This window comes from Aulonocara sp. 'chitande type north' Nkhata Bay, linkage group LG14, assembly GCF_057382095.1.
Source record: "Aulonocara sp. 'chitande type north' Nkhata Bay isolate Kocher_YH1m ecotype deep benthic linkage group LG14, A_spYH_male_GT1.1, whole genome shotgun sequence".
In the NCBI taxonomy this organism is placed as follows: Eukaryota; Metazoa; Chordata; class Actinopteri; order Cichliformes; family Cichlidae; genus Aulonocara; species Aulonocara sp. 'chitande type north' Nkhata Bay.
In genome coordinates this window covers 22,182,930-22,209,973 of record NC_141357.1, presented here as the reverse complement: position 1 = coordinate 22,209,973, position 27,044 = coordinate 22,182,930, and the positions used below count along the sequence as shown (strand labels likewise).

General features: G+C 38.4%; 1 protein-coding gene across 1 annotated transcript in view; it reads right to left on the bottom strand.

Annotated features, from left to right (window-relative positions):
• Positions 1-8,904: 8,904 nt before the first annotated feature.
• Positions 8,905-27,044, bottom strand: part of drd2a (dopamine receptor D2a) — a 60,259-nt gene continuing 42,119 nt past the window's right edge. The window contains exons 3-8 of the mRNA XM_086261553.1: positions 21,191-21,300; positions 15,089-15,225; positions 13,602-13,810; positions 12,555-12,641; positions 11,942-12,329; positions 8,905-11,474 (exon numbers count right to left, since the gene is read on the bottom strand). Coding sequence (XP_086117679.1) covers positions 11,278-11,474; positions 11,942-12,329; positions 12,555-12,641; positions 13,602-13,810; positions 15,089-15,225; positions 21,191-21,300 — 1,128 coding nt within the window. The 3' untranslated portion in view covers positions 8,905-11,277. The remainder of the gene's footprint in view (positions 11,475-11,941; positions 12,330-12,554; positions 12,642-13,601; positions 13,811-15,088; positions 15,226-21,190; positions 21,301-27,044) is intronic.

Here is a 27,044-nt window from a genome sequence, read left to right as displayed (position 1 = left end):
AATCCCATAGGTATCTTAATATAAAATAAAAAAGTGCAATTTCACCAGTCATCTCATTTTTCTTGCATGATAAATATGTAAAATCTGTTACGCGACTACTTTGGTGGAGCATGAATGGCTGTGAAGAGAACTGTATCAGCAGGAAAAACTTTAAAATTGATCAAAATTACAGTTAGAAGTCTAAAATTTATGTCTTCCATCCAAAGCTGTCTAGCTGGCCAGATTGGAGTCTTTGCCGAGCTGATTATGGCCCCCTGGGCTAATGTTTGACACCCCTGCTCTTGGAGGTAGCACAGGCATGCACTGAGCTTACTATATATAGAATCAATGTCAACATAAACCTTCATCAATGCACTAAGATGTTACTCCATTTACTCACCTCCAAAACCTCTGTGGTCTGACAGAGACACAAATTCCTCAAACTTGTAATGAATTGAAAATCGATCACAGTGATGCAACATTAACCAGCTACTTAACGGAAAAAGGCTCCACATGGGCGTTTTATCTATCCCCATTCCTCACACATGAGTGGTTCTTAGGAGATACTTATCAGTATTGCTAAACAGATTCTGGATGTAGTGCTTCTTCAGTTTGCATACACACAACCAACACTCGCTAGTGATGGAATAACGGCGTTACTTTTTCAGTAACGAGTAACCACAATATAATCAGCAAATACGCATTCAAAATATATATTTCAAATCTCAACAACTTCTGCTGTGAATGCTGAGTACATTCAAGGCAGAAGTTATGGCAGTAACTAATGCAAAACCACCTGTGCAGCTGTTCTCACGCCAGCTTTGCTTTTAAATCAGAGGTCAAGCTCTGTAATGGCATCCACTGCCAACTTTGACCCACACTTGTTTACACACAAAACAGTAGAAACAAGTACAGAGTCTTGAAAATACTCTAGAAACTCTGGAGGAGAAAATGCCTTTTTACTCTCAAGAGCAGTGATGGGAATAATAGCGTTACTTTTTTCAGTAACGAGTAATCTGACTAATTACTATTCCTATCGTTACAATGCCGTTACCATCACTAACAAGAAAATGCGGTGCAGTCACGTTACTATTTTTCAACAAACAGACGGTTGAAGCTGTCTTCAGCTTACCGCACCTTATATCAGTTGCACGGAAGTAGCTGTCTACAGATGAGCTTTAGACAGCTAGATGGCCGCGCTCCCACGGAGGGCAATCACGGTCACTTTTTGGCACAACACCTGGAGCTCAGGGGGGCAAAACAATCACATGAGTGCTGCTGTTTGACTGAGGAAGAATAAAGTAGTCGTAGTAAGCCAATCACACGACCACTTCAAGATGACAAAGCATATATAGCAGTTTTTAAATTATGTTGATAGGCCACGTAAAACCAGAGTCATGATAAACAATATATACGCTGCGCTTTTCCTCAATAGTTTCATCATGTTTGCTGTCTAAGGACAGCGCTAGCAAGCACTCTCTGCTTACAAGCAAAAAATAAAAAAACAAAACAAAAAACAGCCTGTTCGTGTTGGTGGAAAAATGCACCATGTCGACCAATCAAGGTTGTTTAGGGAAGAGGGGGAAGTTTTAGGAGTAACGGCGAGAGAGAGAGGGAGTGAGAGAAAGAAAGACAGCAGAAAAAGAGAGAGAGCGAGTTTTGAGACGTGAGAGATCTGTGACGTTTAGTGTGTTTGGAGTGTGTAGTTAATGTGTTGTCTTGTGTAGTTAGTGTGTATTGTAGAGGATAGTTTTGTGTTGTGTGTCACAACAATGAGGTGAGTGCTGTCTCCAGGTAGAGAACAGGAGTGATACACCTGCTGCTGTCAGACCTGCAGGTATCAGGCTGTGATGTTCTCCTTTATAGTGGACAGAAATTATTTTTTTGGAGTCGCACAAATAATTTCTGTGGCATCTTATTGAATGCAGAACAGCTGATGGTTATATAAATAGTTTGAAATGGTTATAACAAAGGGTAAAGGGTGAATGGCTGCAAATAACTTTGTTGTTTGCAAAACTTGTGCATAGGATTTTAAAATTGACAATTTATATTTGCATTTAAAGTTATGAAATATGATTCAATAAACATGTTTGTGGTTGTTACAGTAAAAAATATAACTTTCTACTCAGATTTTATGTTTTAATTCCAAACAAGACAAAGTAAATAGTTTTTAAAGGTGAAATGTAGAGGTCAAATCAAAAGTAGTTAAAATGGCCAATTATACCCTGGACCCCAGAGGGTTTAACATTTTCTTAAGTAACATCGTTGTAGAGAGGGACATCCTTCAGAAGATGGATATAAGGTTTTCTGACTCTTTCCCTTTCAACAGCAGCAGACTCCTGCTTGATCTCAACTATCAGCACCAAAACAAAAAGGGGCCCAGAGGTGATTCCTGATGTAGTCATACTCCCTCCTTGAACCCATTTGTCACTCCTACTGCCCACCTCACCACTGTGTCACTGTCCTCACACAACTCTTGCACTGCCCTCACAAACTTTTCTTCCACTCCTGACTTGTAGTACCAAAGTTCCACTCTTTGAACCCTATCAAATGTTTTCTGTAGATTCACAAAGACACAATGAAGCTCCTCTGACCTTTTCTATACTTCTCCAAGAACACTATTAAAGCAAATATTGCATCTTTAATGCTCTTTGTCAGCCTGAAGATAAACTAATGCTCAATGATCATCACCTCTTCATGGTATGACTCTTCAGCTTTGTCCCTCTGTAGTTACTACAGCCCTGCTCTTTCCAGGTTTGTGTTAACCTCTTAAGCCCCAAGCCTAACTGATCTGAAAAAGGCCCGTCAGCGTCTCTACCACCTCAGACGCTTGAGAGACTTCCAACTGCCCTCCAAGGTGCTCAGGAACTTTTACTCGTGCACCATAGAGAGCATCCTGGCGGGAAACATCTTAACCTGGTTCGGAAACAGCACCATGCAGGACAAACGAGCTCTACAGAGGGTTGTGCGATCAGCTGAGCGCACCATCCGCTCCGAGCTCCCTGACCTCAAGGCGGTGCTGGACCAAGGCCAGGAAGATCGTGAAGGACCTCAGCCATCCCAACAACGGACTGTTCTCTCTGTTGAGGTCAGGAAAGCGATTCCGCTCCCTGAAGACCAACACAGAGAGACTGAGGAGGAGCTTCTTCCCGCAGGCGATACGGTCTCTCAATCACACCACCACACAGTACTGACCCACACATATGGTTCTTACACACACACTGGACATTCTGGACATTGTTTTCACTTCATCACTTAAATCACTTTAAGCATATTTGCACTGCAGAAGACACTTACAAATGTGGATTGCACAACACTGGACATTATATTCTTCATTTCCAGTTAATACTTGTACAGCTGCTGTTATTGTGTATATATTTATTTATATTTCTTCATACATTCTTATATAGTTCTATATTGTGTATTTTGTTGTACAGTTATTTTATTTTCAACTTTAATTTATATATTTTATCTTATTCTTTCCCAGTTAAATTTACCTTTCATTCTAATTTGTGTTGTACAGTTATTTCCTTTTTAACCTTAATTTATATTTTATTCCTTCCTAGTAAAATTTACCCTTTTTAATTTTTCATATTTATTTCCCTTTTTAATTTTTCATATTTATTTCCTATCTTATTCATAGCCTTTTCCTTTTTTGTTTTCTTTAGGTCACGAGCAGTTGTCCAAGCATTTCACTGCATATCGTATTGTGTATGACTGTGTACGTGACAAATAAAATTTGAATTTGAATTTGAATCTCCTGCCTTTTGCCCCCGTATCAGGGGCCGTTGGGGCTTAAGAGGTTAAATAACCTGGTGACAAGTTGCCCTGGCTTCTCTACTAGACATCTTCATACCGCCGCATACCACATTTCTCTCTCATGTATTTCTTCATTTATCAGCTTCTCGAGGTACCCCTTCCGTCTGTATACCTCTAACCTGCTGCACATTCTTTCATGCTTGCTCTCCCGGCCAAATCAACCAGTACTTTTGAGTCCTTTTCTCCTTCCTTGGTGTCCAGCCTCACATACACTCATACACCTAGCCTTTCAGTTCTCCTACTCCTCTCTGTTATTACTATTCCGCTTTAAATTTGCTAGCCCCTTCCTTTAAATACTTTTCTGTACTTCCTCATTCCACCACTGATCATTAAATACATTCTTGGCAGTTTCCCTCCGATCACTGTGCATCCACTATGGTAATGCTTGCTTTAGGATTAGGCTAGAACACAGCCATGCACAAGAAACTATCTCGGTGTGTCATATGAAATTTTACATGTTTACATTTAATCTCTATCAGAAACAGAGCTAGGAAATTAGTCCAGGTATTTGTAAGTATTTAACTTTCTCTGAAAGTATTATCATTTTGCACCACTTGTTCTAAGTAAGCGTATGGCCTTTAGGGCCTTTTGGGGTCTTAGCAGATAATACATTTTTCTAATTGTTAATGGGCCAGCATAGGCACTCGATAGGACTCATTTCATAGGCATGAGAAGATTTCAGCTATATAGGAACGCTATCATTATCCAGTCATTACCTTAGGTTCCTTATTGCCTACACAACAACAGTGCTGTCTGAATCCTACTTCTCCAACCCCTGGGGCTATTTTTGGACACGCCTGTCAATTATTTCTGCAAAGATAGAAACTGTACAGAGGTGATGAGGGAAAACATACACTAGAGATTGAAGAAAGAAGAGGGTGGGGGAACAGACACAACAAAAACTCTCCTCAGAGACTCTATGGTACAGCATTGCATTGCATGAATAGCTGACTGCCAGTGTTATGTAGTTTATTGCTGATATGATATTTGATATTGTACTGCAATATCAAAGACATATTGTGTGAAAGCATATATCCAACCACCTTTAGAGCCAAATGTAAATCACTGCTTGGTCACATTACATGTGAAATATAATACAGAGAGGACTGGACAGAACTCGAGAGGCTGTATCGCTTTATCTTTCCTATTGTATATGCCTGTGTTGGGGAACACTGGGTACAATGGTGCTTCAGCATATCAGTAATCCTTGAACTGGAGCCCTAAGGCGGTGCATAAGGAATGACACTGGGGACGGGCTGTCCAGCATTCCAACATTTTCCTCCTGATATAATCAGAAATTTAATCAGAGACATGGCGGTGCCCTGTAGCATCAATAAAAAAGGTGGGATCAAAACCATAGTTTTTCATAAATGACACAAAAAAATGAATGAATACAAAAAGATTGCATTGTGAGGAATTCCCATTTAAGATACCCGTAATTGTTGCTTTTTGGCTTTCTCATAACTGAGTCTGTCACTGTGAATTACGTTATGTTTATCTTGCATTTCTTGCACTCTGACTACATAAATATACACCACAGCTCCAATGTAGACGTTCAAACGGTTTATGGTTAGTCCCATATATGATTAGACAGTGACATTGTTTTTATATTTTAGCTTGCTACCAAAACAGATTACAGTTATTTGATGAATTTAAGGTGACAAGCATTTTTACATGCAGTTCATCTCTATCTGCATCTGAGGTTACCATTTTCAGGGAATTATACAGTATTTGACTTTGGTTTTTATTATTCTAGTGTTTGAAATTTTGGAATTTCATAGAATTTAATGGAATTTTATATAATATACTCTTTTGTAACAGTTGCAAGTTCTTTGTATTTTCATTTGGAGTTTTCCTAATAATTCCTTCCTTTCTCTTATCTCTCTGTGTTCTCCCTCAGAGTGACTTCATTCAGGTGTTTTCCTCTGTTGTAGTTTAGTTCCTCTTTTATCCTGATAGCCAGTTTTCTCGCTTGTCTTTTTTTGCACAGCCTCCCTTTTTCCTTTGTCATGGTACTCTCAGTAGCTTTACAGGTGGCTTTCAAAAGCCACAGGCTAAAACTTGTCAGTTTTTTCTCAATACCATGGCATATTAAATATATTATGTACATATCTGGGATTGCTGAAGTTCTTATTAATAGCTGAGCGATGTTGCTCTTCTTCCTCTGTATCTCCTGGCATGTCCTTGTTCTTTAGATTATGGCTTTGTTTGGATTTTTGTGTTTTGTTTGTAACTTTGATCAGCCACAATAAAACCCTTTCGTGTTGAATTCCGCCTGCAGTGCTCTACATTCGGCTCCTCCACTCCTACACACTGATCATGACACCCCTATTTTTCAGAGGCAATTCCCTAAGAGCTGTTTCATGAAGAGATGTGGGATATTTCTGTTGTATTTCTTCCAAAAGAACTCACAATGGGGCTTCAAAGTGGCTCTCAGTGTAAGCAAAAGTGACCATCCTTAGTCTCCAAAACAAAATATCACACAAAAGATGTTGATTCTGATATATTTTGAAAAACTAAAAAAACTAAAATAAGTTTTGTGCATTCAGAAACGAGAGGTGGATGGTGATGTTGGAACAAAAAACTATGTGGACTTTATAGATAGCTACGTAACCTTCTGGGCGAAACCTGTACTTGTTAGGAGAGAGATGGCATCCATCCCACTTTGGATGGAGCAGCTCTCACTCTCTGCAGCTTCTCTCCTCCTGTTACCCCCTCAAACCCTTAGAGACTCTGTCTGCTCCCTGACAAAAAACAAACCAAAATCAGCTGAAATAATTTAAACACAAAAAATTCCAAAGAAAGAACAATATTGTATCTACAACAAATAAAACTGTGAAATGTGGATTGTTAAACATTAGGTCTCTCTCCTCTAAGTTCATGTTAGTTAATAAATTAATAATTACAGTAGGATGATTGTGTTAGTTTAAATGACCCCTGAGTTACACTAATTGATGCTTTGCCTTGTCCACCCAGCTGGAAAACTAAAAAAAAAAACATTTTTATTTGTTGTTATCTATCGTCCACCTGGGCCTTTTTCTGTCTGAATTCTCAAACGTTTTACCTGATTTAGGGCTCAGCTTAGATAAAATAGTTGTGTGTAATTTTAACATCCATGTAGATATCCTCAACACGGCATTTAATCTATTATTAGACTCAATTGGCTTCTTTAAACATGCAAAAGAACCCACCCAGCACTTTAATCACATTCAAAATCTTGTTTTGACATGTGGCATAGAAACTGAACATTTAAAAGTGCTTCCCTATTTGCTGTGTAATCAGTAATGGATTAATTTGCGGTGGTTAAATCACAATGACTTACAATACCATAATAAATCTCTTCCACAGCATGTCCTGTCTTTTGTCTTGTCTTCATCGCTCACCCACAACCAGTCACAGCAGATGGCTGCCCCTCCCTGAGCCTGGTTCTGCTGAGGTATCTTCCTGTTAAAAGGGAGTTTTTCCTTTCCACTGTCACCAAAGCACTTGCTTATCGGGGGATATATAGTTTTGTTGGGGTTTTCTCTGTTTTCTTTGTATTATTGTAGGGCATTTACCTTATAATATAAAGTGCCTTCAGGCAACAGTTGCCTCAATGCAGTAAGAAAACAAACATGGCTTAGATCTTGACCTTGAAGACATGTTTGGGAGAAAACCCATTGGGCAATTAGTGTGTGTATGTTTGATCACTATAGTTTTGTGAATTGTAGATGGATGCCTCAACAGAATCCATGAACTTAATGGTCCTTCGGCTGAATTAGCTAAAAGCTAAAGGCAGAAAAATCCATAAACAAATACCAATGGAAGACTTAAAGGAAGAAACCTTTATACACAGTCGACTGGGACTCATGAGCCTTACATAGCTTCTTTGTGAGGATCTCTCACACACATGCACACACAGACAGACAGACACACACACACACAAAAAAAATGAATGCCTAACCCTAACCCTTAACCTAAACCTGACCATAACCTAACTGTAACCCTGACACTAAAACCACATTTTGAGCCTCAAAGATGCCTTTAAATGCCTTCAAATTTGTGAGGACCGTTTGTATGTCCTCACAAGTGACTGTTGGTTCTCACTAGTATAGTTGAATGCAGATTTCGGTCCTCACAAAGATAGCTAGACAGGAACACACACACACACACACACACACACACACACAGCCTATGTCATAAGTCACAGCCCTTCTATAACAGCTTTTCTCAAGGGGCAAGTAAAATCCAAGTCCCTATAGTTAGCACAAGTCCATTAAGTTGTATCACCAACTATTTCACAAGTCAGCTGCTGAATGAAGGTATTCACTGAAACTGACAGCCTCGTTACTGATTCTGCTCTTTTGTAAAAGAAACAAGGAAATGTAACAAACTCTTGAGCAGCAATCACAGTTTTAATTCTGTTGTGACTGTAGGGTTTGATAAACTAATGAATAAAATGTAAGTACTGCTGAGTGAATACTTCAGTTATGAAATATAATAACATTAATTGCATTATCTTTGCAAAAGACAAAATTAATAGAGAGCCAGCTGAGTTCAGTTTGCAGAGAAGCACAGAAGGCAAAAACCAAAGCTGACCACCAGAAGCCCTTTTTTACAGGTTTTAAATTTACATTTATTTAAAAGGTTTTCACAGTTTCTAACCAACTTTTGACAAAACATTTGTCTTACAGCTTTGTTCTGTGGGCATATGATCAATAAAAATGCCAATGATAGCCTCATATACAAATTCACAGCTGGGTGACTTTGGCGTTAAGTTATAGAAACATAAAAAAAATCACACAAAACCATAAATCAACCAATCAAAGCAAGCTAACAAAGCTGCATGTTAAATTAAGTTTTTGTCATTGGAGTGGTGTTTTTAACAGACAGCTTTAGTCACTTAAGAGAAAACACGAACTCTCATGAAGACTCAGTAAAAATTCCTGTTTTCTGTTGCACTCAACAACAGTACATTTTGCCTGCATGCTAGAAAAAGCAGTGTAGCGTTAGCAACATGCCCACCCCATCACTTTCACCTTACCTCAGAAGAGAGGGACGATTGAGGGAAGATGATTATGGTTATGTTTAACTGGGGTTTCATATTTTTACAGTTTTTATATTTTATGATATGGAACCTTTATCATTTTGGGAGTATGCTTATTTGCTCTTAGATCTTAATTATTAAGAAAGAAACAGTCGTCTCAATAATCAAACTCCTATAGAAATACAACTCAGTTTCATAATTTTGTTTTTTGCTGGTGTAATAAATTGCTCTCATCTGTTTCCCTTGATAAGGCTAAGATACACTTCCCTGGCTCTTCTTTAAGATATTGATTTTAGATACTTTAGGGTGTTTGGGTATCATTTTAACTCCCAGTTTATTGATGTAAAGCCAGCACAATCTGCAGTTAAATGTCAACTCCTCAGAATAAAATCAAGCATGAATAATCACCTTTACTAGCGCTGCTTTCCGCACTGTAGCTGCTCAGATATATTTCAAGGAAAGGTTTAGTCTTCTGAGGTGACATGACAACAAAAAAAGGTGAAAGCTGCATTTCCAGAGCATTGTGTATTCAGACTGCAAGTGCAGCACTCAACACAAGTGATGAATTACCTTGAACAGCAACTATTTTTCATTCGGTTGCCTTAGTCAGACTTGGGGATTGCTAACAGCGGTAGAAATACTTTAATATGTTGTTTCTGGCTCATCCCTTTGTTGTTCTTTTTTTTTCTGAAATGATGCAATGCTCAAACATCTTTGGCCATCACGAAGACTGATGTTGAGCTTGAACGAAAGTATAAATGATGTCAGCTACTCATGAGAGTAAAGAGTGCATTTCACAGCCACAACAAAGGAATTATGTCATCCCCCTCTTGACCCAGACATGGTGATATGCATCCATTGACACTGTATTCTTACTCTTTTACCCATGCACAACACACAAAACTTTATTTCAAATATTTATTTCCACTTGTCAGTTTGTCACACATAGATACCACGGTTTAGTGGCAAACCATGGCGCCCACAAATATTTAGTTTCCCAATGACTCGTAACACAGCGTGCCCTTTAAAGAAAAAGAAATATTCAAAAATGAGATCTGTAGCAGATGCACAGAGGCATCGAACCATCTCAAAATTGTGTTTTAAATAACTAAACATGAATAACAACAATGAAAAGAATAACACACAGTAATAACAAGTAAATTCAGTCAGTGTTCATTACTAAAGAATAAGCTGGAGTGTTATTTACGCTTCATTTTGATCTCATCTTCAGACATGAACTCCCTTTTCCCACCTGTTCATTAGGACTGAAGCTATTCAAACAGTGGCACATAGCGAGTCAGTCCGGTAGCTCTGTGTGTGCGTATATACTGTAAATATAAAATGAGATCATCACTCCAACTCCAACACTGTAGTTGTAATAGTTGTATACATGTATTGCGGTAGCTATTATTTCAGTTTCATCCCATTCTTGCTCAGCAAAGGCCCCAGGGAGAGGCTTCAGGGGCTGGGTTGCACATATCCACATGATTATACCTGGAAGCTGCAAAGTCCACATACCATTCATTAGTTTTAATGGAACAACGCCTCTGCAGCAGAGCTTGGTGTTGCTTCCAGTAAACAACTCAAACTGCAGATCAGTCCTAGGAATAACAGAGAAGCTTTTGAATAATGACCAGTCAGTTATGAGTGTATTCGTATACACACAGTGAGCGGTGATATTCATGTGGCACTTCACACGGTATCTTAACTTCATTTATTGGAGATCTTTTGCAATTTATTGTTAAACATGCATTTCAAGTAGAGGAGCAGTGTAGCATGCATCACATTTCTATTGCGGTCATATAATCACAATAAATGCATTAAGAAAAACTATGTACAACAAATAATAATAATAATAGCATTAGTAATTATAATAGATATTTATTTATAAAATTGCTAAATTGCAGATATTGGCATGGCTGCATCATACAGCAAGTAAATTATACCGTGTCTTTCAGACAATCAGTGAATCTAATCAGTGAATTGTTTTCAATTTTAACACTGCAATGAACACTGACTCGATATCTTTAAGATTTGCAAAAAACATCTATGATTAAAACATAAAGTACACATACAATAAATAGCAGTTTGCATGTGTGTGGTATACACAGATGGCTCCTTACATGACAAGCACAATGATGTCAGAGAACAATGTCATTTTTTTCTCTCTCCATAAAACAGGTCATCGTTACAGACATTTCTTGTTTTACATTCAGTGATTTGGAGAACGGGACTCCACACGAAATTTAACATATAGATCCAAGATGCCTTTCAAGAAGACAAAGCCAAAGCCAGTTTTTTTTTTTTTTTTCAGTCACTTAACTAACTTTAAATGAACAGATCGTAGTTTCCCCACGTGGTGTATTTTCCTTAAGAGGATGAGGTATTTGCCACAGGATATGCTTTCATTCATCACCTCTCCTTTAGTCTGATCAGATAAGTGATGTTGCAGCTCAGCAGTGCAAGATCTTAATGAATGCCTTTCTGAACTCAACATTAAAGGTGGTGTATATGATGGGATTTACAGCACTATTCACATAGCCCAGCCAGGTGAAAGCGTTATACATCTCGGCAGGAACCTTGCATTTGGTGCAGTGGGTGTTCAAGATATGTGTGATGAAAAACGGCAGCCAGCATATAATGAATACACCTGAGGAAAGAAAAAAAAAATTTGGTATTAGAATAAGATACAGAGAATGAGGAAATAAAGCCCAAATATGGGTGGCCCTACTGAGGAGTTGGATTCTAAAGTATCAGTACAATTTCTTTTTGTTGCATCACTGTCTGACTTGTTTTTCAAACTCTTTTTTTAGGTCCTACTGAAAAAATTGATTGAAATGAAAACAAAAACAAACGTAAAGACAGCCAAATACCTATGATAGAGCAGTGGGAAAAAAAAGATATGTACATTGCAAAAAACGCTTTGAACACGCTCCTTTGCATGTTCAAAGATAACATTTGGTTCTAGAAATGCTTAATTTTCTAGTGTCACTTCAACTTTGATGTGCAGAATCACATAAAACGGCTTTTAATTGAGCTTGTATTCACTTTCATGACTTCTTTTAAAATCAAATGAATAATTTAAAAATTACTACTAATAATAAGGGACTAACTTACCGAGGACGATGGCTAACATCTGGGTAGCCTTCTTTTCCTTTTGCTGGGAGATCTTTCTCTTGCTCATGGTTTTCACAGAAGTCTGAGTCTTGCCATTAGGTAAGGCCTGTGTCTGGAAGGCTTTGGCTACGATGGGTGCCGGATCGCCTAAGGTCTCCTTGGCAGGATCGCCGTTCTTTTCTGCTTTCTGGCCCTCCTTGTGGGGTGTGGGGGGTGTTGAGATGGGGCTAGCGCTGGCCTTGTTGGGCATCAATAGCTGATGGCTCGTGGCTGGAGTGTCTCCAAGAGCACCTTGTATCTGCTGCTTCTGCTTCACACTGCTTCCACTGTTATTCAGCTCATCCAGCTCCAGATCTTCTCCCTCATTGACCACATCTTTGATGAATATCTGAATGAAGACAAATTTAGTAAAGGTTCATTCGGATGGGGGTAGCGAGTATAAAACTTTTCTTTATTTAACTTTGAATTTTAAAATTACATTTATTCTAGCAGATGGGGAAAACTTCAAGGTGACATCTTTCGAAATCTCTGCAGGCAAAAACTTTTTTTTTTTCCCATCAATTAAACTTTTAGGGGAAAGCATAAAAACAAAAGAACAAAAATGTATACACACCACTTTCTTCTTGTTGACAGGAAAACTCCCATTAGTTTTAACAATCATGGTGCACAGCCTCACATCCTCTGGATGAGTGCACTTATCCTGAAATGAAAACAGCTGTGTCAGGCAAGGAGAGAGTACAATGTCAAAGCAACTGACAAAAGGGCCGTCTAAGCATGGAGGAACAGGTCCCGCTTCCTACACGGTCAAAAGAGGCTACACTGAGCACGGAAAGGCTGTTTAGCAGCACTCTGATCTGCAGCTTCTATACCCGCTGAAAATCCAATCCATCAATGTGACCATGTAATATATTGTTGTGTGAAATAATTTCACCAACCTTAATTTGATAATTAAGATAAGAAGGGAAAAATTATGCTCCGTTACCCCATAAAGATTATAGCTATCTGTCAATATGCTGCCATATATTGACCAAAACCACAGCACGAAGCCATGCATAAACATGAGTAATGTACTGCACTGGATCGAGAGTGTTGCTTACTTTCTGTACAGACATCAATAAGTTATGACAAGAAAATCAATACCCAGAAAAGCAAAAGGTCATTTGAGGGCCGTCACAATTAGTTTTGCATGTCACATTTTCTTTTTAAATGACACATTTTACAGGGAAATGTGTCATTTAAGATTCAAATTTGTGTCCTGGATTAAACCTGATATTAAATATCTTATTTTCATGTAAGGTGTTAAAAACTAAAACAGCTAAAAAGCCTTTTCTAGCAGAGTCTTGCTCAATTCAACCCCTTATCTTAATCCATTGTGTATTCAAAGAAAATCAATCGCAGTCTGTGTTTTTATTTTAATAATGTGTTGCTCTGTAATACAATGTCTGCTTGTAAAACCAACAAGAATAGCTGGACTGAAAAAATGTATTGCAGTTCTCTAAAGAAACAAACAAAATCAAACAGCAAATGATGTCTTTTGTGATGTTTTTTAGTTTAATGTATTACTCTAAAATATTAAGACAGTACAGAGAGATAAAGGAGCTTTGATAAAATAAATGTGTAAATGAAGCCATAAAAACACGAGCCAGCTATAGCAGCTCACCTTTAGTGAGGTGGCCATATCAGGGTCCGCAGCCTGAGAGACAAGCTGCTTTGGTTTTGTGTTGACGCGTTTTCTGCGCTTCCTCAGGACCACATAAATTTGGACATAAACGAGCAGAGTGATGATGAAGGGTACATAAAAGGACACAATGGAAGAGTACACCACAAAGGCTGGATTGGCGATCACACAGAGAGACTCATCACGAGTAGCTGTGGAGATAAGCACAATGTGAATTAAGACTGCGTGTTCTCTTTCTCCCAAGACTTGCTGCTTTTGTGCGTGTGTATGTGTTTAATCTTATTTTACTTCCACTTTTAAAAGTCTGTAAAACCAGAATTTGGAACCTTAGATTTGCTTGAACCAATAATTGCTTTTTGATTGCAAGTAGATCCAAAAATGTCACCACTTCTACATTCTCCTCACTCTGAGGTTATTTACACAGCACTCTTTCTACCTCACCTCCACTCACATTAACCGTACTCCCACTTCTCACAGCCCATGTGGACTGCCTTATAGCTGTGGAGCCAAATGCAGAGATCATCTCACCCCAGTTTTGGACTCTGCAAGGGTTGTTTGTTAAGTTTAGATTTTAATAATTTACTAGATGAATTGCCCTCATTTTTAAAATTCCCTAAAAACTAGTTTAGAAACTGAGGCGATGCTTCTCTGGGCTTGTATTTCTAGCTTTTTGGACAAACCAAAACTAATAATTATAAAGAAAATTGCAGCATTTCAAGTTAAACCTGTCCAACTGTCACGCTGAAGGCTGTGGCTAGAAGGCTAGAGAAAGTAGTCTATTTAGGGGGAACTTCACCAATTTTATACATAGAATTATCTTTCCACTAACAAGGTTCAAGAAAGATGCAGGAAGCCTTCAGTAGTTGCTATCAGAGAAATGTAGGATCCAGTGTTTTTAAAGCTCAGTTCACACTCTGGGCTAGAAGTCTGGCTATTTGATGCTTCACTTTTCTCCATTTTTAAATGTCTTTTGAAATTTGTAATTCCTTCTTTCATGCTTTCTACAAAATATGCCGACTCGATCTACAGTCAGTGTTTATTTCTCAGGGTTTGAGTCTGAGCTGAACCAGCATTAAATGAAGGACTCAAAGGGATGAGCGGAGCTTCAAAGTGACAGGCCACTGGAGTTGGTCAACAACAAGGTGGCGCCTCGCAAAAAGCACTTAATCAAAACTGCTTTACTAGTAATCCTCCTTTAAGCCCCTGTTCCTTGGAATAACCAACCTAAAGGCCAAAGGCTCACTAAAAGTAGATACACACGGGTGTGAAGGAGTTCTTTACCGGCACAAATAGCTCCATAGTGAATTTACAGTGCAGTATTGTAGCTGTAACTGGGTGCTGACATAGATGGTCTGCTTAAGTACAGTGGCAAACGTCTGTTACCTCTGCTATCACTCTGTCTTGCACCATCACAAAAGCATTTCTGATTCACAGACTGAAGATCATGTGTGTATTGTACTCTCTCTTACCTGTGTTATTTAGGCCAAACAACAGGGGACAGGATATGGCGAAAGACAGTACCCAAACCACAGAGATCATCACCGTGACCCGTCTCCTGGAACTGTAGCGGGTATTGTACAGCATTGGCATTGCAACTGCCGTGTAGCTGTAAGGGGTAAAGGAAACATAGTTGTCATAGTTATAATTGGTGAAAAACATGGCACATTTTTATAGTTGTACATAGTGAGTAAAGCAGGTTTGAAATATTTATATACACACACATGCTTTTAATAAAATTTCATTTTATTGTATTTTTTTCATTAAGTGATCACACCACTTCTATTTCCAGTTCTCTTTCTCCATCAGTTGAAATTTTTAGCTCAAAGCACAACAGAAAGCATGGAGCCAGAAAAGGGTGAAACAAGAAATGCTGCCTGTCATTTTTAATCAAATCCTTTTCCGAGATGGACTGGCCTGTGGAAACTGGTGCTGTAAGCTGCAGCTCCAATAAAATGAGATACTAGTAGGAAGGCTGTTTTAACCCCAGTCTCTTGCAGGAAAGGCCTTATCATTTAACCCTGATACATTAGTTAACCTTATTAGTGAGCTTGCAGTAATCACTAGGAAATGCCCAGCTTTCTCATTCATTGATTTTCTTTTTGGTTTTGAAGTGTTTTACTCAGAAAGTCAGCTTGGGAAAGCCTTTAAGAGCGCATGACTGAGTGTCTTTGTGACAGAAAATCAGTGGTTACTGACTACCAATCTAATGTTTACGATGATATTGGCAGAGATTTCTTCCAGTAAAAGTTTTTCCTCCTATGAGCAAGAAGCCAACTTCTTGCTCATAGGGGATTTTTGTAACGTTACCTTACAATTTTTTTGGTGGCTGGTGGAAAGCACAGGTTAGGAAGGTGGTTGCAAAGAAGCTGAAGCGTCAGACAGTTCAATAACAGTTGTTAGTATTATTTTTTTTGGCATGCATGACATGAATCATTCAAACAATAATAACCATTTTAAGTGTTTTCTCCCCCTATTTTTGAGCTGTTGATGGCGCTCATCAGTGTAGTTAGAACATTGAGCACGGCGATATGACTCACTCAGTGAACATGTAATAATCACCACACCCTTGATTCATAGCTCACTTAGTATCAATCAAGCCCTTTGGCTATTTGTGCCAGTGGCAGCCTCGCAGAAACCCACGCAGCCTGCGTACAAAAGACCTGTCATTTCAAGCTTACACACAAAAATAGGACCAGTGTGCATCAGGTCAATAGTCTGAAAACTTGTGAGACACTATCAAGCTCTAGCAAAATATGTAGCCACTAAATAAGCACCTGCGCTAAGGTAAAGCAGCTCAAACACCTGGAGACATGGGATGCATGTTTTCTTCCAACCTTTTTTTTGTCATGTGCTTCATATTACATTAATAAGATTGTTCTGGGAAGCTGTAGTTTTAGGTAATTGTGCAAACCATTTATGTAAACAGACATTAGTTTTTCTCACAGTAATTGAAGCAACGTGCTGTATATAAACACATTCAAATAACGTTAAATTAATTTATTCTATTGCATATTATGACTCACTGAGAGCATTATTACAGAGAAGTGTTTTCAGCCATAAAACCGCCTGCTTTTTGGCGAGCATAATTGGAGATTGGAGTCCACGCGTAAATTCGTATTATCTCCTACACATAAGCAGTTTTGTCTTAGTCCCATTAGTCTTCTGCTTCTAAAGAGGAAGTGAGTGGTTAAATTGATTGGCCATTGTTGGAGGGCGCCCCAACTCCAATTGCAATTAATCTAGTCATCCTTCTAAAAAGAGTGAATACTTACATTTGCACACAGAAATAGACCCCATAATTTCATCACACCCCAATTTGCTCCACATTAGAGAATAAGAACAAAGTTAGCACAGCAGGAAGCAATCCTTGGATGTATAAATTACTGTGCTGCCTAGAGCTGGAAACACATTTATCTGTGACTGTTATATGAATCTTTGCAAATAAATCGCCATCATGTGAGTGGATCCTTAACCATGCCAAAGCCAGGTGAAGTGATTCTTGATTCTGTCACAATGATTCACATATTTGGTATTCACAAATATGTGGCAAACAAGCACAGGCCATATCACTGATATCTAAATGTAAATTCAGGTGAGATTCCTCTCTAGCGTGCTTGAAACATTAATTTACATACAAAAACAGCGATATACGATCACATTATTCAGATTAATAAGATTTTCTCCACATACAAGTCATCTGTATTCTAATTCACTCACCTCAGTAAGAGCTGAAAATGTGACCAAGGTGAATATTTATTACTACACTAAAGTGAAAGCCTGTGTGGAGTTATGAGATTATTGTATTTGTTTACTAGTCAGCAAGACTATGCGATATCTACAAAGTGTAATTATAGGACCATAGGTGGAAAGGCACAACACTGGCAAAAGAAGAACCCATTTAATTTTGCTGTGGATGCAGATCACTTCTTTAAAATGGAGAAATAAATCAGTGTCACTGGATATGCTCCTTTAGCGTATCTTTAAATTAATCGTGAAAGAATTAAATTAAATTAAATGAAGATAGAAGAGAATAGATGGATGGAAAATGTGGTAAATATATCCTTGATATTCCCATGAACAGCCTTCAAGTGTAAGTTTCAAAAAATTACATAAAGTTTAATCACAGCACTATCGTTAAACAGTTTTTTTTAAAATCACAGAACAAAATGAGAGAATTTAGTTTTTAAAGAATCCACGTTTATTGACAAGACAAGAAGCAGTGTTCTTGCACTGTTATGTTGAATTAAACAGAGACTATTGATTTTAAGCAGTTCCGATCAATATTTAAACAATGAATCAAACTACTGTGTACGTAATGGGCGTTCTGAAAGACTGTATCTGAGCAGATAGTTAAAAACTGATGCTAGAAAAATATAACACTGAAGTGCTACGTTTAAGCTATTTTGACTTTGTTAAAATAATCTGTATTAATTCTTTATTATAAAAATATTTCATGTTGTTATTAAATAATATTGATGCATATGCTGTTTGTAACACATACTATGTAATATGCAATCATTAATCTGAATTATGAATGCCTCTGGCTCAGTTTAATATTCAAACCTGAGCCTTTTGTTTTATTTAATACTTTCATCTAAATCTTAATTTTACACCCTTTTTGCATGTGAGAGGCTCTTTGGTATTTTGATCATCTTTACATCTTTACAGGAGGACAATTTATGTGAGTAACATAAAAATTCAAACTTTGTTTTACTACTGACAATTAGTTAGGATATATGAGTGAATTATGTAAAATGAATGCTTAATAACCTATACTCATTGAAACTTTCTTGCTTATAGTACATCATTTAGCATTCAGATTTACACAATTATATCACATGGCTTTAATACTGATAGTCAAAGCTTTACAGTGTACTTTTAGATGTTTGTAAGCTACTATAATTGAGATACTGTAATTAATCTAAAGTGATATTATTCACTGTTATTTTTAAATTGCACTTTTTATTAATGCATCGAATATCTTTAATAATGGCATTATTAAGCTGCTGTGTAAATGTAGTTGCCACCTCTACTAAAGAAACTTTCAAATATGACTCAGGTCTGTGGAACATTTCAGCATCCCTCAGCTCACTCTTTTAGTTTTCCACTAGTGTTAATATTTTTTGATGCATTCCTTGCTCTCTGTGGTCTCAGCTGCAGCAAAAACCTTTTTAAGCAAATATGCTCTATAAACCTGACTGTTTGCTACAAGTTTAGTTCTAAACCACAGTCAAAGTCTTCCGCTCTTAGATTATTTTAAGGATTTTTGCAGCTAATTTGGTTGAAAAGCCAGCAAGCTCTGCAGTCTAAATGACTATGTAGATTGTTTGCTTTGTCTGCACTCTCTCACAGAAAACATGTCGTTTGTGAATTGCATAAAAAACAAATGACTAATGATTCAGGATGACAACTTTAAAGGAAAGACAGAAAACAAATTTGCATTTAATGTATATGTTTTTTTAAATAATAAAATTTACGCAATAAGTATAGTATAGTTTAGCATTGTGTTATGTTATGTTAGCATTTAGAAACTAAGTGGTGCCTTTTTCATACTTGGGATTCCAAGAAACACCCTGTGTTGTGAGGCAGGTCTAGACTACAGGGGGACAATTCACACATTACACTGGCCAGACTGCATGCATGGCATTACTGGAACTTGATCACAGGATTTAATATTCATAACCCCAGCTCCAAAGTGTAAATACAACCTGATAAACCCATATTCCATTCACAACAGATTATAGAAAAAAAAATCATGATTTTAAAACAAAAAAAGGTTGATTTTTATTTTATGGCAGAAGCAGTTCTCTAAAAAGTCGTTACAGGGCCATGTTTACCACAATTTAGAGTCCTCTATTCATTTAACAACAGTCTGTAAATATCTGGGAACTGAGGGGGGCTGCTGCTGGACTTCTTTGTCCTATTTTTTGTTTCATGATGTGCCAAATATTTTCAGTTGGTGAAAGATCTGGTCTGCTGACAGGCTGTTTCAGCACTCGGACTCTTACATAACAAAGCCATGCTGTTGTAATATTAGCGGCATGCTTTTTAACACTGTCCTACAAAAATATGAAAGGCCGTCCCTGAAAAAGTGACGTTTGTTTTGCTCTATATGTTGCACTGATGGTGCCTTTCTACACCTGCAATCAGCCATTTCTACATGCACTAATGCACCCCTATACCATCAGCGATGCAGGCTTAACAACAAGGATGGTCTCTCTCCCGCTCCTGTAGTGTGGATGATGTGGCATTCATATTTTCCAAAAAATGTAAGAAATTTCGATTTGTCTGACCACAGAACCGTTTCCCTCTTTGCTTCAGTCCATTTTAAATGAGCTTTGGGTCACAGAAGATGGCAGCATTTATGGATCATGAAACTTATACAACTTATAGACAATATTATCTGGAAGTGTTCCGGAGCCCATGCAGGAATTCTTATGACAGGAGGATTCCTGTTTTATTGCACTGCCATCTGAGGATCTTAAGATCACCGGCATCCAGTGTTGATTCTCGGCCTTGTCCATCGCAACTTTTTTGTAAATGGTGTTTGGGGTTTACTCAGCAGTTAACTAAAAATTAACAACTAACCCAAAACACCATCTGACAAGTCATCACATTGACTTAACCCTTTATAGCATGACCTATGAAATAACTGCCAGGAAATTCAAATTTTCTGAACCATTTATTGAGCTTATTGAACCATCTAACAAATCTGCTTAATAAAATTGATTAAATTACATTTAAATGTCCTTTAATTTGCTACATCTGACATTAAAAAATGCTTAAAAATACATCGTGCAATTTATTTAGGTTTTTCAGGATTTAAAAAATTACACTGATTATGCAGAAATCCCCAAACCACACAAAAAAACTATATGTATTAAACATGACACACTAGGCATTAAGATGTTTATTTCAAACAATATTTATTTGAGAAATTGGGTTCAGCAAATATTTATTTATTTTTTCTTAAAGACTTAATTAATTAAAACTCTTTTTTAAAAATTTGGTGTATATTTATATTACAAAATGTATTTATTTTTACATATTCAATTAACAATTAATTACTCAAGATGAAATCCTTTTCAGTGATTTGCTAATTTTTGTACCCGGTAGTTAAACCTTTGCTAAAGTTCATCTATTTTTAAAATTTTTAACCCTGGCATATGTCTATGAAAAGGTTGCTGCTGACAGTGTGCAGGCACCCACAAATATGCTATTAGATTTCACTCTCCACAGCACCTGTCTTACAGGTGGTCCTTGGATAATGCACTCATTTTAGTTCCAAAATTGCATCAATATGCCATATTGATGTGCATACATATTTCTGTCCTGAACATCTGGTGGCTGGTAATCAGTATTGCAGATAAACAGAAACTGAATGTGTTGTTATGGTGTATTCCTGGCTTAAAAATCTCATTTTGTTTGTTAATAGCTGTGTGTGCTTTGATGGTCATGCAGTTAAAAGACACCAGTTTTCTGTTTCATATTATTCAGCAGGTAAAGATTTCCATCGGAAATCCATGCTGGAATCATAACAGGCTAAACAATCTGCGAGGTGGCAAACTCACCGATCAATGCTGATGGCACAGAGATTGAGGATGCTGGCTGTACACATCATCACATCCAGAGTGACAAAGATGTCACAGTGGATCTTGCTAAAGCGCCACTCTCCCACCACCTAGGAGAGGAAAACATCCACAAATGACAGTTAACTGCCAGAGTCAACAGAAAAAAGTCAATATGCTAGCAATGGAAGCTTCTTGGCAGAAATAATGTGTTTGTGTTCAGCAATAAAAAGCAAACCTGACACTAAAGCCTTCTTGCATAATTTCCCATATCATTTCAAACTTGGCAACACAAAGAGAGAAGCAAAGGAACAAAACTGAGACATAAGAGGAAAGAATGGATGACTGAATTATGAATGAGTAAGTATTAAAAAAGCATCCGTTCTATCACATGAAGAGATTTCTTGCTGTCATAAACATTTTGCAAGAGCTCCAAATCCAAATAATATGTCAGTTTCTTTTTTATGAAGAATTTTACAAGTGACTAGTTGAAATTTGACAGATTATCTTATCTCTCCACTTACAGTGGTAAGAAGTAAAAGCTTCAAAAACATATAGACATCCTCCTTAGACAAGACAAGTATTCTTTACCATGTATCCTACTCTTTAGCTCGAGGAAGCGTTTGATCAAAGACGAGATCGAAACCTGTTTGAATTCATGCCACCGTTGCTCTCAGCTGTATGATCTAAGCTCATGATGAAACCAACATCAGTGATGTTGTGACAGGTCTGAAGCCGCCCAGCTTGTCTGACACTGAAGCCTGCCTGTTTCCTCCCACAGCTCTATCAAGGGTAAGGGAGATGTGTTTGTTCAGGGGCAACTCCTGCCTGGCTGATTAATCTTTGTCTTGTGGATGTGTCTTCATAAAACTAAGCTCCCATCATTAAAGAGCTGTAACTTTTTGCTGGTGTCGTTATAGCCAGTTTTCTGTTGCCCTGAAAACTGATTTCACCTCTCCTCTCTTCTCTTTTCCACAATTTTCCAACCTTTAACTCTTGACGTTTCTCTTCACTGTGGCTAAGCACCACTATGATAGTATGCTTTCATTTTGACTGTTTCTCTCTTTGCTATCATCCTTTTGCTCCTTGCACTTGACTTTTATTTTTCAGTCAAAGCTACTCCAACACACCCGTGCAAGTTCCCGTCCTGCTAGAGCTGCGAACAAATTTTAGTGTTAAAATGTAAAAGGCCTACAAGAGCTGAAAGCCATTTCATGTCCTTGTGGCTGCAACTGAGGTCTGTTCAGTCTATGTAGCGAAACACCTTTTGTGGATATTAAACAGCTTTTTACAAGACAGTCATAATAAATGCATGTGTGCCAAAACTGGCGTGATCCCCTGTCAGGAAACATCGATCTGTCCTTCTCAGTTATCCCACCGTTTGCATTTTTCTGTTAAAGTGAAGATGACTTTAATCTTTTGAAGTTAAATTATGACACATCATCATTTTATGCTGTGAAATATTTATATAGATTTTTGTCATTATAAGTGTATTCAGTTGAAAACGTTGTGTTATGAGGTCTTTACTTTATTCAAATCTGTTCATTTTGAGTCATTTGTGCCAAATTTGAAGATATTACCTCAGCATGTTCAGAAATATTTCATTCATGAGAATGGGAATGGGATGATTAACCCAATGGCATTATGCTTCTGGCAACAAATGAAAAATGTAGGCAATAAAAAGATAGAAATTATGACAAGTTTACTAATGTTGTCCATCAGCAACACACAACAGTGCTATTATATTATTGAATTTTAATGATGGGTTTATTTGTTTCTCCTTAAATCCTGCACTTCACTTCATTATTGAAATTAATTGACTGCATCTTTGTTTGCAAATTAGTAGATTGTTTGAAGAACTTTCCATTCCCATAATGGGTTTTCTTGTAATACTGCAGTGTCATTTTTATTTGCCAAGCTCATTTTTTTGGTGAATTATCATCTATAATTCATATTATGCATACCACTTATGCATATGCATATCACTTAGAGGGTATTGGCATTTGATTTCAATCTACAATGCTGGGAAAAAGTAGAAATAAGGATGTTTTTTTTTTTCATCATTGTTTTTATTGCAGATTTTCCTTTAACACAACAGTGTCTCGACAGTAGACACAGAACAACAAAACAGTACAAACACAAAACGTACACAACAGCTCTTAAATAAGGCATATTACAAGATACAAAATACAAAATATAACATACAAGAGGTGGTGAGTCAGTCTTACAGCGCCCGGGTGGTGATCACGTGTGTAGTAGTCCTTTGAATAAGATAGCGGAAAGGTCCGGTCCAATATAGTCCAAAAAGGGGTGCCACATCCCATAGAACTGACCCACACTGTGGTGTATAACGTGTGTGAGGTATTCCAGAGGAATCAGTTCAAAAACTATTTTGCGCCAGCCACAGACAGTGGGAGTCCTATCGTTGATCCATTGTAAGAGGATATTTTTCCTGGCTGCAAATGTTAGAGTGTTATACAATCTTTTGTTGGCCGCCGCTTTTAGGCGGTCACTTGGAAGACCTAGAATCAGGGACAAAGGGTCCATCTCTATATCAACGTGGAAGATTTTCCCCAGTTCACCTGTAATGTCAGCCCAGTATTCTTGAAGCTTATAACAGGACCAAAAACAGTGAGTTAAAGTCCCTACATCAGTTTTGCACTTAAGACACACAGGGGAAAGAGAGCGGCTGAAGAGGTGTCTGCGGTGAGGGGATACGTGTAATCTGTGTAAAATCTTAAATTGGATTGCTCTTGTCCGAGTACAAATTGAAATCCTTTTTGCGAGAGACCAAATGGTATCCCACTTATCTTCATCTATGGTTACCGACAGTTCCCTCTCCCACACACCTCTAATCCCCTGTGCATCAGTGGTAGTCAAAGCATTAAGCACATGGCAAAATGAACTCAGAGACACCGTCAGCTGTTGCCCAAACAAAACCCTCTCAACATCAGATACTTCAGGGTGCTCAGCAAGGGTTGTATTGTGAGTGATATAGTGTCGTATTTGCAAAAAACGAAAGAAATCCTGTCTAGGCAAGCCGTAACTGTTGGTAAGCTGTTCAAATGACATGAGTTCACCACCCGAGAAAAGGTCACCAAGAGACTTAATATTCTTATCAGACCATCGTTGAAAGCCGGGGTCCAAAGAACCCGGAGGGAAAGCAGGGTTATTCATTATAGGGGTAAAGGTTGATGTTATTCTCGATCTTCCCTCAAGACGGCGGACAATTCGCCACGCTTTTAGGGTGTTGATTGTTACAGGATTTGTACAAAGGGCCTTGATTCCGTTAAAATCATTACAAAATAATAGATCGCTCAGTTTGCATTGTGACAGAGCTGTCTCAATATCCGACCAGATTGAGGTTTTACCCCTAACCCAGTCGCTCACAAATCTTAAATGGGCAGAAAGCTGATACAATCTAATATTAGGTAGATCCAAGCCGCCCCTGGAGCTTGGCAGATGCAACACTGCCATCTTGAGTCTGGGTCTGCGCTTGTTCCAGATGAAAGAGGTGAGCCAACCATTTATGTCCTTCAGTACTCTCTTAGAGAACAAGACGGGGATCATTTGGATAGGATACAATAGCCTGGGCAGCACATTCATTTTGATCAGGGCAATGCGTCCTAGCCAGGAGACAGGAAGTGACGCCCACCGCTCTAGGTCCTGTTTGAGTTTGCCAAATAAGGGTGTGAAGTTGGCTTTGTACAATTGGTCGAGAGACGGGGTAATAAAGATCCCCAAATACACAAATCCATTAGGAGACCATTTAAAAGGAAAGGAAGGAACAGTAGCCGGCATTGTGAAAAGAGTACCGAGAGGCATGGCCTCTGACTTAGCCAAATTGATTCTATAGCCAGAGAAATGGCTAAACCTGTCAATCACCTCAATGAGACTGGGTACGGATGTTACAGGGTTAGTCAAAAGAATCAAGATGTCGTCCGCGTATAAGGTTATTTTATGACACAGCTGTCCAATCTCTAAACTACGTATTGTGGGCGTCGCCCTTATGGCCTCAGCAAGAGGCTCTATGGCCAGAGCGAATAGAAGGGGCGATAAGGGGCAGCCCTGCATAACTCCCCTATGAGTGTTGAAGTAATCAGACCTAAGTCCATTAGTCAGGACTGCTGCCTGTGGATTATTGTAGATAACTTTGACCCATTTTATAAAATTCTCCCCTAAGCCGAATTTGCCCAGAGTATACAACAAATAAGACCACTCAATTCTGTCAAATGCTTTCTCCGCATCGAGAGAAAGCACCAGGCCGTCAATAGATTTTTGCTTGAAAGCTACAATAGCGTTCAGTAAGCGTCTAACATTGGTGGCTGAGTTTCGACCCTTTATAAAGCCTGTCTGGTCCTCCCTTATCAGCACAGGTAAAAAATTTTCTAAGCGGGTGGCCAGAATTTTAGAAAGCAGTTTCCTATCTACATTCAAGAGGGCTATAGGTCTATAGGATCCGCACAAATCAGGACACTTCCCTTTCTTTAGAATTAGGGAAATGTTGGCTTCCTTCAGTGTCTGCGGGAATTCACCCGTAATGAAGGAGTGGTTGAACATATCAAGAAGCGGTTCCACAATAATATCCCGAAACTGTTTATAAAATTCACAACAGAAGCCATCAGGTCCTGGCGACTTTCCACTTCGCAGTGATTTAATAGCCTTAAACACTTCGGTCTTAGTTATAGGGCTGTTAAGGGCAGTCTTCTGTTCCTCTGACAAATTTGGTAAGTCGAATTGGGTGAAGAAATTATGCATCAGCTGCACCCCCTCCGGGACTTGTTGAGAAGAGTACAAGGCTTCGTAGAACTTCTTAACACAGTCATTTATCAGTTTGTTTTCATATATCTTGTGGCCACCTTCATCAGATATCGCTGCAATGGTATTCGATTCTGCGCGCTTCTTAACATAGTACGCCAGACATTTACCGGCCTTATCTCCATGCTCGTAGAACCTCTGTCTGGTGTATTTAAGTTTCTTCTCTGCATCTCTGGTAAGAAGGCAATTCAGCGCTGACCTGAGTGCGGTTATTTCTTGCCATAATGGTGGTGATGGGGAGGCAATATATGTTTTCTCCTTATCCATCAATTCGCTCTCTAAAGATTTTTGTTCCTCCATCCGTTGTCGCTTCTTTGTCGCAGAATACGAAATAATTAGGCCCCTCGCATAAGCTTTGCATGTTTCCCACAAAACAGAGGCAGTAGTAGCTGAGGGGGTGTTGATATCCAAAAACGCTTTAAATTCTGCAGAGAAGTGAGAGGTAAATTCCTCATCCTTAAGAATAATGGTATTAAGCCTCCAGTGGCGGGACCTATGAAGCGCAGCTTTAAGATCGAGATCCATGATTACCCTAGCGTGATCTGAGATGATTATACTTGTTATGTCGCACGATACTACTGAACCTAAGTCAGTTTTCGGGAGAAAAAAGTAATCAATTCTAGTTTGGGACCTATGCGGAGCCGAAAAAAATGTGTATTGCTTATCGGAGGGGTGAGTATATCTCCAAGCATCCACAAGTCCAAACTCGTCGCATAGAGCATGAAGCGCTTTGGCCTGAGGAGAAGGAGTTGCAATGCTGTGTGGAAATCTGTCCATAAGCGGATTTAACATTAAGTTGAAATCACCACCAATAATAACGGTAGAGTTAGGAAGAAATGGGGCTAATTCCAGAAACATTTTGGTAAGAAAGGTAGTTGGGTGGGCAGGTGGAAAATAAACATTCAGTAATAAGATATTTTGGCCTTGCAAAATCCCTTTGACTATCACGTAGCGGCCCTTCAGATCCTTAACGCAATCAGTTACTACAAAAGGTACATTTTTCCTAATCAACACTGCCACTCCTCTACTTCTTGTAGTG